The sequence below is a fragment of the Chanodichthys erythropterus genome, chromosome 11 (assembly GCF_024489055.1).
Source record: "Chanodichthys erythropterus isolate Z2021 chromosome 11, ASM2448905v1, whole genome shotgun sequence".
Taxonomy (NCBI): Eukaryota; Metazoa; Chordata; class Actinopteri; order Cypriniformes; family Xenocyprididae; genus Chanodichthys; species Chanodichthys erythropterus.
Window position 1 is genome coordinate 17,877,499 of NC_090231.1, and position 13,948 is coordinate 17,891,446.

General features: G+C 35.5%; 1 protein-coding gene across 6 annotated transcripts in view; it reads right to left on the reverse strand.

Annotated features, from left to right (window-relative positions):
- Positions 1-13,948, reverse strand: part of arap2 (ArfGAP with RhoGAP domain, ankyrin repeat and PH domain 2) — a 121,662-nt gene that overhangs the window by 14,813 nt on the left and 92,901 nt on the right. For 5 of the 6 annotated variants that reach the window (XR_010896501.1, XR_010896505.1, XR_010896504.1 and 2 more), the window contains 10 exons: positions 11,418-11,481; positions 10,808-10,971; positions 10,481-10,693; positions 9,617-9,722; positions 8,880-9,027; positions 5,707-5,775; positions 3,599-3,676; positions 3,135-3,252; positions 2,219-2,347; positions 743-879 (listed from right to left, as the gene is read on the reverse strand). Coding sequence is in view for 2 of the 6 variants with exons in the window: in XM_067401886.1 (XP_067257987.1) it covers positions 743-879; positions 2,219-2,347; positions 3,135-3,252; positions 3,599-3,676; positions 5,707-5,775; positions 8,880-9,027; positions 9,617-9,722; positions 10,481-10,693; positions 10,808-10,971; positions 11,418-11,481 (1,226 nt within the window). In the remaining 4 variants the exon portion in view is untranslated. The remainder of the gene's footprint in view (positions 1-742; positions 880-2,218; positions 2,348-3,134; positions 3,253-3,598; positions 3,677-5,706; positions 5,776-8,879; positions 9,028-9,616; positions 9,723-10,480; positions 10,694-10,807; positions 10,972-11,417; positions 11,482-13,948) is intronic. The other variant, XR_010896503.1, reaches the window with a different exon arrangement.

The window sequence follows — 13,948 nt, forward strand, 5'->3', positions numbered from 1 at the left end:
TCACTTGATAATTAGCTGAATATTCTGCAGCAGCCAGAAATTACGCTAATTAAGAAAAGAACAGGCTTCATTCAGAGTGTCTTCGCCTCTCCGCCTTCCCTCCATTTCCCTCCCGGTCTCACACACACACACACACACACATACACACGTCCTCACACTTTGCTCAAATATCAGTTATTAACACATCTTGCACTCTTTAGGAGACTGTGTCTTAGCTCATGGAGTGTATGCCCCTGAGGAAGAGCAGATCGACGTACGCAGAGAGTGAATAAAGTAAGTATGAGGAGATATTACAAAGAGAGAAACCTAACAGACTGCAGTCTTTTAAATCACTGTACTCAATTCAGGGGGTATGAGAAGTCCCACATTACTTTAATTCAAAATGAAAATGGCCATTACGGGCTTATTTGTTTCCTTTTTTTTTCTTCCACGCTTATTACAAGCGGACCCCTGTGATTGGCCCAAAGCAGGTAATTCCACATCCGCTGTGTTTTTTAATTACTATTTCATCTGTAAATGCATGCTAAGAAAATAAACAGAGCTAATATGAAATGCCAAGCTGGAAGATCTAAATTGGTAAACTGGCAACTGCTGACAAACTTCTGGTAAACAGCGATACTGAGCAGAGGTTGATCCTGATGAACAGTGGGGATGGAGCTATTTTAATATTACCATGAGCCAAGACACTTAAACACCCTGCAAACAATTTGATTTGTTAAAAAAAAGAAAATATAAGACATACTTTTATGTCCTTGTATAACAGCAGTTTTTTGTCTTGTAGTACCAGGTATCGGTCCTGAAACTTATTGCCCAATAGCAGTTTGGAAGAACCATCTTTAAATTTGAGTTGCTCTCCTTTAATGAAATCTTTCAGTTTATCTGTTACAAACACAGAAGAACACAAAGAAAACATACCGAGTCATACCATGAACTATTTATGAGACACAGAACATACAGTACAAACTATACGTATACTGTAGCATTGCACCACTGTGGCCCCACTGCTTCAAACTGTAGCAGTGCCATACATTTTTAAAATGTCTAAAGTTGAAATCTCTACAGCAACACATTTCCAGCTTAATACATTTGAGAGTTTAGCAATTACACATCCTGGCAAATGAATAAACTTTTGCATAACAGCACTGCTTAATATATATTAATATCTTTAGTGAGGCATGCAGAAAAGCTATTACTCAGCGCAGGTACAAAATTATGATTTCTGCAGTTACTGATGGTTTCAATAGGAAACCAAAAAGAGTATAAATGCACTCTCTAAAAAAAACCCTCCATTGCTTTTCTGCAAGTACTCCATTCATCATCAAGAGTGAAAAATTGATCAGGAAATTGGTACTGAGACTGTAAAATTTATGAAATTGGGCCAGAATCAGAAAACTTTATGACTGGTAATAACTAGGACTGGGTGATTTATCAAATATACACAATATATTCACAATGATTTTGATGGCCATACAGTTAATTCAGTTAATCAATTTAAAAAACTAAATTCAATGATTTATTAGTGTCATCACTGGAAAATGTTCAAGGGAGTCTCCATATAGGATGTTTCATTATTAAAATCAACACAAGACAGATGTCTCCAGTTTTAATAGCATTACTTATTTAAACCTCACTAGCAAAAATGGCTTTAACGTTGTTTATTCTGATTAATTTGCAGGAATTAGTTCAAACTGTCTGTTTTCAATGTTTTGTTTTGGTCTTCATCTGACAATGTTCATTTTAGTATTTTACTAAAAATATGTGAACTGCACTGTTTTATTGATACATAAAAAATAAAACTATTAAATACACAATATCATTCTTCTTTGTGTTCATTTAGTGAATAGAATACATAAATACTGAGACATGCTGAAATTGTCAAGGCTGGACAAATATGAGATATAATAATGAAATTAAAGGGATAATTCACCCTCATGATGTTCCAAACCTGTATGAGTTTCTTTCTTCTGTTGAGCACAAAAGAAGATATTTTAAAGTATGTTGGTAACCAGACAGTTGATAGTAGGTTAGCATTGACAAAATTTTCATTTTTGGGTGAACTACCCCTTTAAGAACTGTACTAAGCATATCCAGAAGCTGATCTTTGAATGTGGCCCCAATTAAATGACTGTAAATGTAATGGAACAATATAGTTGTTTCATTTTTGAATTATAGTTTGAAGCAATCTGCTGGGGTGAATTAGGACATTCATTGTTGGTACCTGAGTTGGAATCTGTCATTTTAGAACCAGAATATTTCTTAATGAGCAGGAAGGCTGAGCTGGGATCCTCCAGAGAGCTCCACTCCAATACCTGCTCCAAAATCTTCTCTTTGTAGTGTAAGGGCCGCTCTGAGCACAGAAAGAAATGAAATGTAGGATAAGTGAAAGCAAATCTTCATCTGACTTATTTTACAACTGATTGAGACTCCAAGAAATAGAAAGGCCAGAAACATATGCTATGCAAATATGTGAACAAACGCTTCTAGCTGCACAAGCTTGATTTCACACATCATTGTGCTCCAAAATGTGTCAGGGCGCAATTCATACAATGGAACGCATATTGCAATGCGGTGGACAAGCATTTGTGTATATGTTTCTGTTCAAAAAGGCCAGACTGTATATTCTTACATCACTTCACTTAAAAATAACACATACAGATAACATGGAAAAACAAACAAACAAATAAAAAAGAATCCTCCTCATCACCACCCCCTAAAAACTGTTTGTGCTTTGGGTTTGTCCTCCACACAAGCATAATTATGTAGTGCAAATTTGTAATTATCGCCAGCCAATCTGACTATGATTAGAAAACACACTCAAGTGCAAAATAGATCCATTATCAAGTTGTAATTTGTAAAAAGGAAAACACAATGCTCGCTATTGGCAAAAATCACTCTTGCACCACCTGTCTCCCCCTCCCACCAATGCCATCACAATCTGTTAATAGTTTCTCATAATAACCACCATGAAATAATAATAGTACTAATCATGCGCATTCACATTTAATGCGTCTGTAGGCTTTAGGTGGAACATTGTTAAATGCTCTAATAATTTGCTAAAAAAAGAATTCATTCATACGTTTTGATTTTAATTGTTTTTAGTGTATTTTTAAGATTTAACAGCAGCATAACCCTACCCATCTCTCCATTCTCAATGACCTCAAAAGTGGTCCAAAGATCTTGAGCTTTGACCTCCACCCCCTTCATCTCCAGAGTGCAGAAGGCAAACTCATCTGACCTCATGCTGGGAGACACCTTAAAGAGACAGACATCAGTATCAATCTATTGTCAGTGTTTTTTAAATGTTCATTTCCTTATGCAAAAGGATTTATCTATTTTTGCTGGAGGAAAATTGAAAGGGAAATAGGGAAAAAAGATATCAAAGAAGTGTCAAGAGAAAAAAAACACTCTGAAACAACCTCTATTAACTGAGGTTTATCTTGAATACTGATAAAACACAATTACTCTCACAATTAAATCAAACGTGCCTTTGATTAACTGCAGTTTGATTTAGTCTGTGGCAGAATACCCTCTAGGTTCAGACACACAGACAGCCAGACAGTCACACACACCACAGAGAGCAAAGAGAGGGGAAACAAACCTTGATTAAACAACACTTCTCTGGCTCCTTTTTTTCCAAGTAGACTTCAAATATCAGGTCACCAGCAGGAGAGAACTGCTAACACAGGTACACAGAGAGACAAAACACACATGACTTAAGTTTTAAATACTTATTTAATTCATATAAATGTACAGAAAGAAAGAAAGAAAGAAAGAAAGAAAGAAAGAAAGAAAGAAAGAAAGAAAGAAAGAAAGAAAGAAAGAAAGAAAGAAAGAAAGAAAGAAAGAAAGAAAGAAAGAAAGAAAGAAAAGAAAGAGCTTTTCTAATAAACTAAGCACTCAACAGTATACAGCAGTTTTTATGGATAAAACACAAAAGCAATCAACAGCCCATTCAGTTCAGACCAGCGTCTGTGCGTGTCTGACTAAATGACACACAGCTGGAGTCCCACACATCATTTAGCTGCATTACACAACAAAAGCTGGCAAACATCTTAGCTCATGTAAACCAAAGATTAAAGCTTCCTTTCTAAACTGCTTTGGCAAAATGTATTTAAATGTAGCATAAATGACACATATGCTACTGTAAAATTCTATAAGAACAGTGTATAAACACTTTTATTCAGACATTCTTTTTCATACAGCAAAACATGGTTATTTTTGCACCCAAGGAATAGTATCAGTCAAAAGTTTGGACACAACTAGCTGAATACATGTTTCTCACAGAAGTGGTTCCCAACCAGGGGGACCGGACCCACTGGGGGGCATAAGTAAAACTTCCGAGGGGGTTAAAATTATATATATATAGATAGACAGATAAACTTAATATGCCAAAAGCTGCATTTTATTATTTTTCTTTTATTGAAGAAAATACAGAATCAGAACCTTGAATCTTCATAAATAACAAAATGGGAAAAAAACAAAAACAAATTAAATACCAGAGAAAATATCTTAGCAAAAATGGAGGGATAATGTGTATTAAATGTGTATTTGAATAATGTGTTGGACAATGGGTGGCTGTTGAGAACCACTGATCTAAAGGCTTTTGCTTAAAAAAAGTTTCATACATAAATGGGCCAACAACATTTATGCACTGTCCAGATCTATTAAATTTGTGGAAATACTATAAAAATCAATTTAAAACAAAAATGAATTAAAGGGATAGTTCACCCAAAAATGAAAATTCTTTCATCATTTACTCACCCTCAAGTTGTTCCTAACCTGTATTAATTTTTTTGTTCTGTTGAACACAAAGGAAAATATTTTGAAGAAAATTTGTAACCAGGCTGCTTTGGGGCACAGTGACTTCTATAGTAGAAAATAAAATACTATGGAAGTCAATGGAGCCCCAAACTGTTCCGTTTCTTCAAAATTCTTCAAAGTATCTTACTTTGTGTTCAACAGAACAAAGAAATGTATACATATATATACATCTGTTCATATACATATATATACAAATACATCTGTTATGACAATGATTTCAATTCATGAATTAAAGATGATTTTGAGATTTTTGGGGGGGTCTAAAAGTTAAAAATATGACATTACTACTATTCTAAAATGTGGAAATTGGTAATAAAAAAGAATGCAAAGACGGGTACTGTAGTGTGTTTTGGTGTGTGAATCTGTCCACAGTCTGATACAGGATTTTCAAATGCTTCAAAAATTTTCTTTGGACCAGTTCAAACACTGTCCTTGCCCCAACTTGAACACATACACAGAAACTTTTTAAACTTGGACAGCAGCAAACAAAGGAAGATTAATTTGTTTTTCAGCTTATCTGAACAAATTGTTCCTTGTGCCAGCGAGGTATAAAGCAGGAGATGGAAAGGTTAGCTAGCACAAAGAGCTTGTTTGGTCTAATTTGCTCAAAACAATACCAATACAGGTCAAAGTGATTCTGTGACCTGTATAAGCATACACACATACATTTAAACACAAACAGGTTAAAAGCTAAAAGCACACATTTATGGACTGTAACATCATACTCTATAAAAATCTCTCTCTCTCTCTCTCTCACACACACACACACACACACACACACACACACACACACACACACACACACACACACACACACACACACACACACACACACACACACACACCAATACCTATTTAGCAGGAAGGTTAAAAGGGGTGACTTACTGTGGTGTCCTTCCACCTGGTGATAAAGCTGTTTTCTTTCTCCATTTGCCTAACCTGCTCTTCATTGACCTGTTTTAATGGACCCAGGCAGATAAACAGAGATTAAAGCCCCTGTGCACAGTAAACAGACCTGCTCACATCCCCAACAGCAAAGACAGGGCATTTAAACTATTCAAAATGCATCCCATAAGAGGACCCGTTTAAAATGACAAATCAGAAAACTTAATAGTTAAAGAAGATATTTAACTGTACAAGCACATTTACCCTATTTTTTACATTTAGATTACCTTTGCCATCATCTAATGCTCACTTAAAGCTATTTTTACACTACTAACACTGTAAAATATAATCTCAAAGCAAATTTCTATTTTTTAAATGTTTTATTTAATTACACTACCATTCAAAAGTTTGGGGTCAGTAAAAATGTTTTAATGTTTTTGAAAGAAGTCTCAGTAACACTTTACCTCAAGCATTTATAACGCATTATAAAAGCGTATAATGCTTTATTTTTAATGCATAAATTATGGCTTATAATGCATTGTATGGTATCATGAATAATTGTAACCACAGTTATAATACATTATTATACACCTTTAGAAAAGTATAATGCATTAAAACACAACAAACAAACAATTTTAGATGTAAAGGAATCTGTGAATATTATAATGTATATTAACTTTGGTTACAACTATTTATAAAAATATATATAATGCATTATAACATAAATTATGAATACCTTTATACCTTTATGCATTATACGTAAAGGCTTTAAGTGTTACCAAAGTCTCTTATGCTGCATCAAGGCTGCATTTATTTGATCAAAAATAAAGTAAAATAGTAATATTTTGAAATGGCATAACAAATTAACATAAATGTTTTCTATGTTTGCCAGTAATGGCAAAGCTGAATTTTCAGTAATCATTCCTTCAGTCTTCAGTGTCACGTGATCCTTCAAAAACATTTTAATATGCTGAATTGGTGCTTAAGATACATTTCTTCTTATTATGAATGTCGAGAACATTTGTGTTGCTTATTATTTGTGGAAACCATGATACATTGTTTCAGAATTAATAGAACATTCAAAAGAACAGAATTTATTTGAAATAGGTTTTTTTAAAGAACGTAAAAGTCTTTAATGTAACTTTTGATCAATTTAACTCATCCTTGCTGAATAAACATTCATTTCTTTAAAAAAAAAAAAAATCTTATTGACACCAGTTTTTTGAACGGTAGGGTATAATATAGCAGTATAACATTATATGTGGAACTATAAATAATTGATCACAACAAGACTGTGGAGAAAAAGGTTATATTTTATGAAATACTAGAGAAAATGTAGATATTTACTTTGCAGTATGTAAAAAAAAAAAAAAAAAAAAACTGAGCAGTTGGCTCATTTGTAATAACAAAAAAATAAAAAACTGTTTATGTGTATAGCAAACTTTTAAAGGAGCCAGGAACTGCGTTGTTTTATAATGTTTCCTGGGGTGCACTTATAATGTTAGTATCCAAAATTATCAGAATTTATAAATAAAAGGAATTTCCCTACCCTGTTTTTGGCTTGAATGCTCTGTTTTAAGGGGCGTGTATGTTATGAGACTTCAGTGTAAACGCCTACTGCTGTGATTGGCTGACATCTTTCCATTTGAAATAGCCAAGTATTAATGCTTTCATCTTCACTAACAGGGCAAACATGATATAACTAAAAGATTTGTTGAATAAAATAGGAGTTTTGCGCATCAGTCACTGATAAACTTGCGCTGTTAGATTGACAGATTCAACATGCGCTGCTCCAGAGATTGCAAAGGGAGCTTTCTTTTATCGCTTTCTTTATATAATTTAATCACCGATAAATAATATTAAAGATTATTTTCATCCTACTAAACAACGCAAGTTGAGGTTTAGTCACTGGTTTGATTTACTGACACACAGACAAAGAACATCTGACTGTACATGAATCATTAATATCAGATCAGGCATTAAAATGAACACAGTTACTTACATTTTGCATTACTGTCGAGTCCAGGCACTGCACAATATTTTGTAATCCTCATTGGCATGTTTATAGTTTGGTAGCTCGATCTGGTTTAGCACCATATATGCCTGTGTTACTTAGGCTACCTATTCTATTGCATGTCATGTGCGAATCGGTGGGCGGGGATAAACAGGCAGTGATAAAGTTGATCTTCTTCTGCGAAGGCGGTGCTTGCTGCCCTATGACGTCATAGATCCCCACTTTGAAAATCCTGTCGTTTGCTGGGTCTGGTGTCAATTAAAGCTTTTATTGGACTGACAAGGAAGTTTTCAGCTCTGAAACTTACAGGGTATTCTTATAGTATGATGACCTCTTATATGTCAAAAGGAAAATTTGATTTCTCAGTTCATAACCCCTTTAATTTACACCAGCATGTCATGTAATGCTACATGTTTCTCAAATTTTTCTTTAGATTAGCTATTTGTCACACTAAACCTCACGTTTCACATACTCTCCTTCTTTCCTTCTCCCTAAAAGTACAAGTGTGTGTATGTGTGAAGCCAGGGGGCCTATGAAAGTATGAGCGCGCCGAGGGGGAATTAGCGCAGCGCATCACTGTAAATCCCATTACAGAGGCAAGCGTCCAAGTGCAACACGAACACCATCCCCTTCTTCACACACTTATACTAGAGCTGCGCATTTCGTGGTGTTGAATGGAAATGCTTTTCACTGTTTATAGCACCATGAAGTTTGTCATATACTCTGCAATGGGTAAACAGCCACAGCTTGCCAGTTTTGTTATAGCCCTCTTCAAATGAGGGGTTCAACATAGACAGGCCTGTTGTTCATCAGTTATGTATTTTCATGAGCAATATACAAGCAAGATACTATTTCTTGCATCAGATTCTTCTGTAACAAAGAGACTACTAATGAAGCAGTACCATAACAACTAAATCAACTCTCCTGTGTACTAACAACAGGGTTATAAGGGTATAAATAATTAATTAACACCACACACCTGTGAAATCATAAGAACAGCACTGTGAAAATGTATTTTGGCTCTCATACCGTGAATACAATGCTAAAAATATGAGGGAAGTGAATACTGGAGCAGTCTCACATTTAGCAGGCTCTTGGGAATCGAGTGACAGAGATCAACTAGGTCTGAATCCTGAGAGAGGACACACGTTTAACTCACCGAGAAGAGCTGGATGTAATTGTTGATGAGGTCCTCCACCACGCGGGTCTCCTGAGCCGTGTGTCCCTCCGTTTGAAACAGGCATGAGGAGAAAACACATGCCAACTTTGGTGTGCTCATCTGGTTGATGTGAGAGCACCTTTGGATCCTGTGCAAACGTAATATATGTGCATAAATATATGAATACTGGTGGACCTACATAAATCATAGATGAGCAAACACACACCGTCCATACATGTAAACACATATATACACTTCTGAATTCACTGAATAAGCCCTCTGTGTTCATTATATGTAAAAACTGTTGGATTCTCCACCAGGCTCAGCTTTTATTGGCATTGGTGTTATTGTTTGTACAACTTTAAGGTAGTTTTATCCAGAAAGCTGTGACAGGAAGTTAGCAGATTTAAATGAAAGCATATATAAGCAACAAAAACAAAGCAGGCAGGTGCAAACGCTGTGTAGACCTGAAGACAACAAAACGATTACTGTACATCATGGGGGAAATGTTAGGCTACACTCCAAATATGCCAAAAGGGCCAATTAAGCCTTCTTCAAACAATTACAGTCATTACAGGAATATTTCGAGCAATCTGACATACCTAGCGAGGGTTTGGAGTGCCCATGTTTACTGTGAGCTATTTAACCAGACTTCATCAACACAATACCAACTGGAAATGTTACTGGCTTGAGAGGATGTTATTGCAGATTGCGTTGTTGCGAAAAGAGGAAATTACCTGTACAAATGCTGCAGCAAGGCACCAAGAGTTGACCTGTTGACTTTGGGTAAACTCTGAATGTAGGATGAATATTTCTGCACTCTGATCTTCTCATCCTGTTCATCTGCATTCATGGACAATAAACACTCTTTAATGTAGAAATATACTGTGTTTCCACACAAAGTTTTGTTAGCTTTACACAAATGACAAGATAAAACCTGAAAAATGCTGGAAAACGATTAAACAAGATCCCTAAAGGTGCATTCAGTAGTTTGGTGCTAAATTAAAAAGTATAAGTGAAGAGTATTGTGAAGAATCATCTGAATTGTGTACACTCACATGAGATGAAGGCTGTACTTTTAATGATGTATGATGTGGACCACCCCCTCTATGTATTTTTATTTTTTATTTATTCATTTTTTTTGTTGTTGCTGAAATGACATAGATAATCCTCACACTCACTGGCTGCCGCCGCTATAGATACACTAGTAGCGTAGTGTTGTTTAGTGATGCAAAAAGCGAAATTACACAATGGAACACATTTATTATCATGCTTTATCAGCAGAGACAATGGGAGAATCACTACATATATGGCTGAATCCTAAGTAGTTACTTTTTTTTTTTTATTATTGGACTGGCATGGGAACCAATTATTGTATAGACCGCACTCTACAACTCACTAGTATCAGTGTAATTTACATGAAACTCTCATTGTGGAATTGGTACTTACAGTAAAGTACACAAAGAACAGCAAAGTTAGCTAAAGAACTACTGAATTCACCTTCAATAACAGCCCACTTGATTTTAGAGTAGTTTTATCTATAATTAAACACAAATTAATGCTCATTCACAGGAACAGATTAAGTGGTTGGCAGCACTTACCAAGGGCAGAGATCCAAAAAGGGTACAGCTCTTTAGCCAATAGAGCATCTTCACTGTGAGACAGAAAGCTCTTGAGTGTGTCTGTGACATCCTCTAGCCGGTGCTCTTGAGCTCGTAGCTTAACAACCCGAGCATCCTTGGTAAACTCCTGCAGGAGCTGGGCCACACACCCCGGGTCACCGTTCTTCTGGTAGATTCCCTCATAACACAAACCTGCGGGGAATGGTCAAAGGTAAAAAGCTGATATAAACATTTCATAAATTCTTTTTCAAAAATTAGAAAATGAAATACAAATGATTTGATCTCATAGGAATATAAATGACTTACCATATTGGGTGACAAAAGCAATGCAGCTATCCACGATGATAGGAACATCATTTTTATTAATTTGCTGGTTGCCGAGAGCCATACCGTCCGTCCCAGCAGCCAACTGAATGGAAGAGTGCCATAGTGCAAAGTCCTGCTTGGTTATGCCATGTACGTACACAGTTCTGTATTTTTTTTAAAAGCACACAAAAGCACACATTTACAAATTAAAATTAAATTAAAAAATAATCCCTGAAAAGAGCTATAACAGCATTGTGACATTCACTGTACACTACCATTTGAGGTCAGAAAGATTTTTTTATCACCATCAATTTTGAAAAGAGCTGAGCTGCTTAATATCTTGTGGAAACACAACATTTTATTTCATATTGTTTTATGAACAGAAAGTTCAAAAGAACAGCATTTATTTAAAATAGAAATGTTTATAAATAGCTTTACAGTCAATCTATGTTTAATCAGTTTAATGTGTCTGAATTTCTTTCAAAAAACAACAACAACAACAAAAAAACACTTAAAATCACCCCAAAGTTTTAAATGGTAGTGTATGTTTACTAAAACTTCATAATGCAACATAAAAGACTGTGCTGATAAGGTGTCCAGTTCACTGTACCTTCCACGCTCAACCATAAGTAAGACCTGAATCTTCTCATCACCCTCCATATGAGTGGACACAGCTGAGGGAAAAAAAATACAGGAAAAACTTTGTTGAAGATGTTCACACTATTACCTATAAAAGCACTCTTAGATTAACTAAAATGAAAAGCATTAAGAGTGAAAGAAAGCAGAGAAATGTGAAGTGAAACAAATGATGAGAGCTTTAGTGTTTTGTAAACTTTCCAGCTGGAATAAGTGGAGCAGAAAGCTGAGTGCTGCTGGTCATTAATTTCTACAGCCACACATGAGAAAACTGCCTTACTGAACCTATCAGACACATGCACAGTTGTACATACACATTCAGAGTCACTGATTCTTCAACTAATCTTTCTCACATCCGTCATTTTTCCACAATCCCTCTTTTCTCTCTCTTTCCCTCAAGTGCCAGTCCATTATTTCAAATCATATTCAATGACTTTCAATCTTAAGTTTAATTAATAAATCGAAATCATAGACTCAAAAACTTGTGCATAAATTCAGAGATTAATCCATTTCAGGGTAATAAAACCAAAACTAAAACAAAACGGGTCAAGTGATAACAAAATTGCTCAATTATTTTAAACTCCATGCTCAACAAAAATCAACCAAAACATATAACTTAAGTGCTAAAAACAAGCACTTTAATTGTTGCACTTTAGCTATTATCAAGGTTGGTAAATTTTGTTTACCAATGTTATTATTGAAAATGATTTTTTTTTAAAGGAAAAGAGTGCTATTGGGCACACAAGCTTTATTAAAAGCCATTACTGAAAAGAGGCAAACATTCACTATCACAGTTTGATAAAAACAAACAGCACTCACTTCATCCTTTTAACCTCCCTTGAACATTAACGGACTAAAACTTTTATTAAGGAATAATAATAAAAAAAACTAAATTAAACTAACAGTGTTGTTGTGCTGGGGCTAACATTGAGATTCCAATAACACCTCTCTCGACTATCTTTTTCTTGTTTACACATATATAGAAATCATTTAAAAAGGAGTAATGACTTCAGATTAAAGGTGGTGAACAAGCTTCCTTTCCATTAAATGAGGGTTTAGATAATGTTAACAGAAGAAAGAAAAGTCAATTTTCTAAGTAATTATGTTTAAAGTTCCCATCGGACATACAGTGTACCTCAAAAGTCTGAGACTACTAATGAAAAGAGTTTTGATTACAACAGCCAACAAATGTTGAACTAAAAGATAGGCATGATTTTCCAAATGTCTTAGTATTTGTTTTCTCTCACTTTTGCTTTAATGTCAGCAACATTTGAACTGCATGAACTCAACAAGTTTGTTTGAAAAAGGTTTCCTCTGGCATGATCTGAGATGATCCAAAGAGCATTTTGAGCTTCAATCTGACCGTCTGAACAAAGAGTTACATGATCAATGTCAGTTTACTTTGATTAGTAAAACAGATATGTGCAGAAACTGAAATAGTTATTCTTTACCATAACGTGTCTGTTTTTCAAAATACCAAAACTCTTTCTTTATATTTTCAAACTTTCTTTATATTTTCAGTTTTAAATTTGAGTTTCATCCCAGATTTTTAACATGGTCTCACTTTTGGACCCCACTATACATGAGGCACCTTTTGCGCTCAGATCCTTATGGAGGACCTGCATGTACTTGCACGTCACATTTCAGGACCACGGACAGCAAATTCTTTTGGGTGAATTTAGGTTGATTGGGACTCTTTTTGCCATTGAGATGACTGGGAAAAAGTGTCTCAATCAACCTGAATTCACTTTACATTGTCAGTGTCATTCAGGATGCTTAAAGAAACTACTATGAGGTGCTTTGAAGCATTTGCTTGTGATTCTCTTTCAAAAAGCCTCTTTGTAGACAAAATATAATGTATGACTTTCAGATGCCATTTCTACATAAGAGCTTTTCCATTGTTAAATGGATTCATTTGACATTGCTCTTCTGTTTGTGGCAGAAGCGAGTAAAAGATGGTGAGCTAGGGCAAGCAGTGAACTGCTGGTCTGTCTATGTCTGTGTCCTAATCTAATTTCACAGAATTGCAGCCCTTTGAGGCCCATATGTTCTGTCGCTATAGAGATCTTAAACCACTGGAGACGCTTCGTTAGCGTGCCACGCTACATTTCAAGGCTTCGCGAACTGTTGAGGCATCACCCTCTTAATCCTGCCCTGAGTATGTTGGCTTTCTGGATTTGATCCCTTTTTTTGGCCTTGAACGGATTAGGAAAAAAAAGAGATTCATTGATTTTTCCCGCCTCGTTCTAGCGCAATTGATTGAAAATGTTGCAAATCTGGTCCATGGGTGCCAAGCTCATGTCAACTACCTCCCGCCCAAACACGTTTGCCATCGGCAACTGCGGTCTCCCTTGGAGACAAGCGAGACGTGTGACCAGACGATTCTTTTACAGACGTGGGAACCGAGTCAAACATTAGCACAATGGGAATGCCAATGAGGAAATACTAGCAGAAGACAGAGGTGGCATAGAAGACTAAGGCTAATATTTCAGATGAGATTTCAAG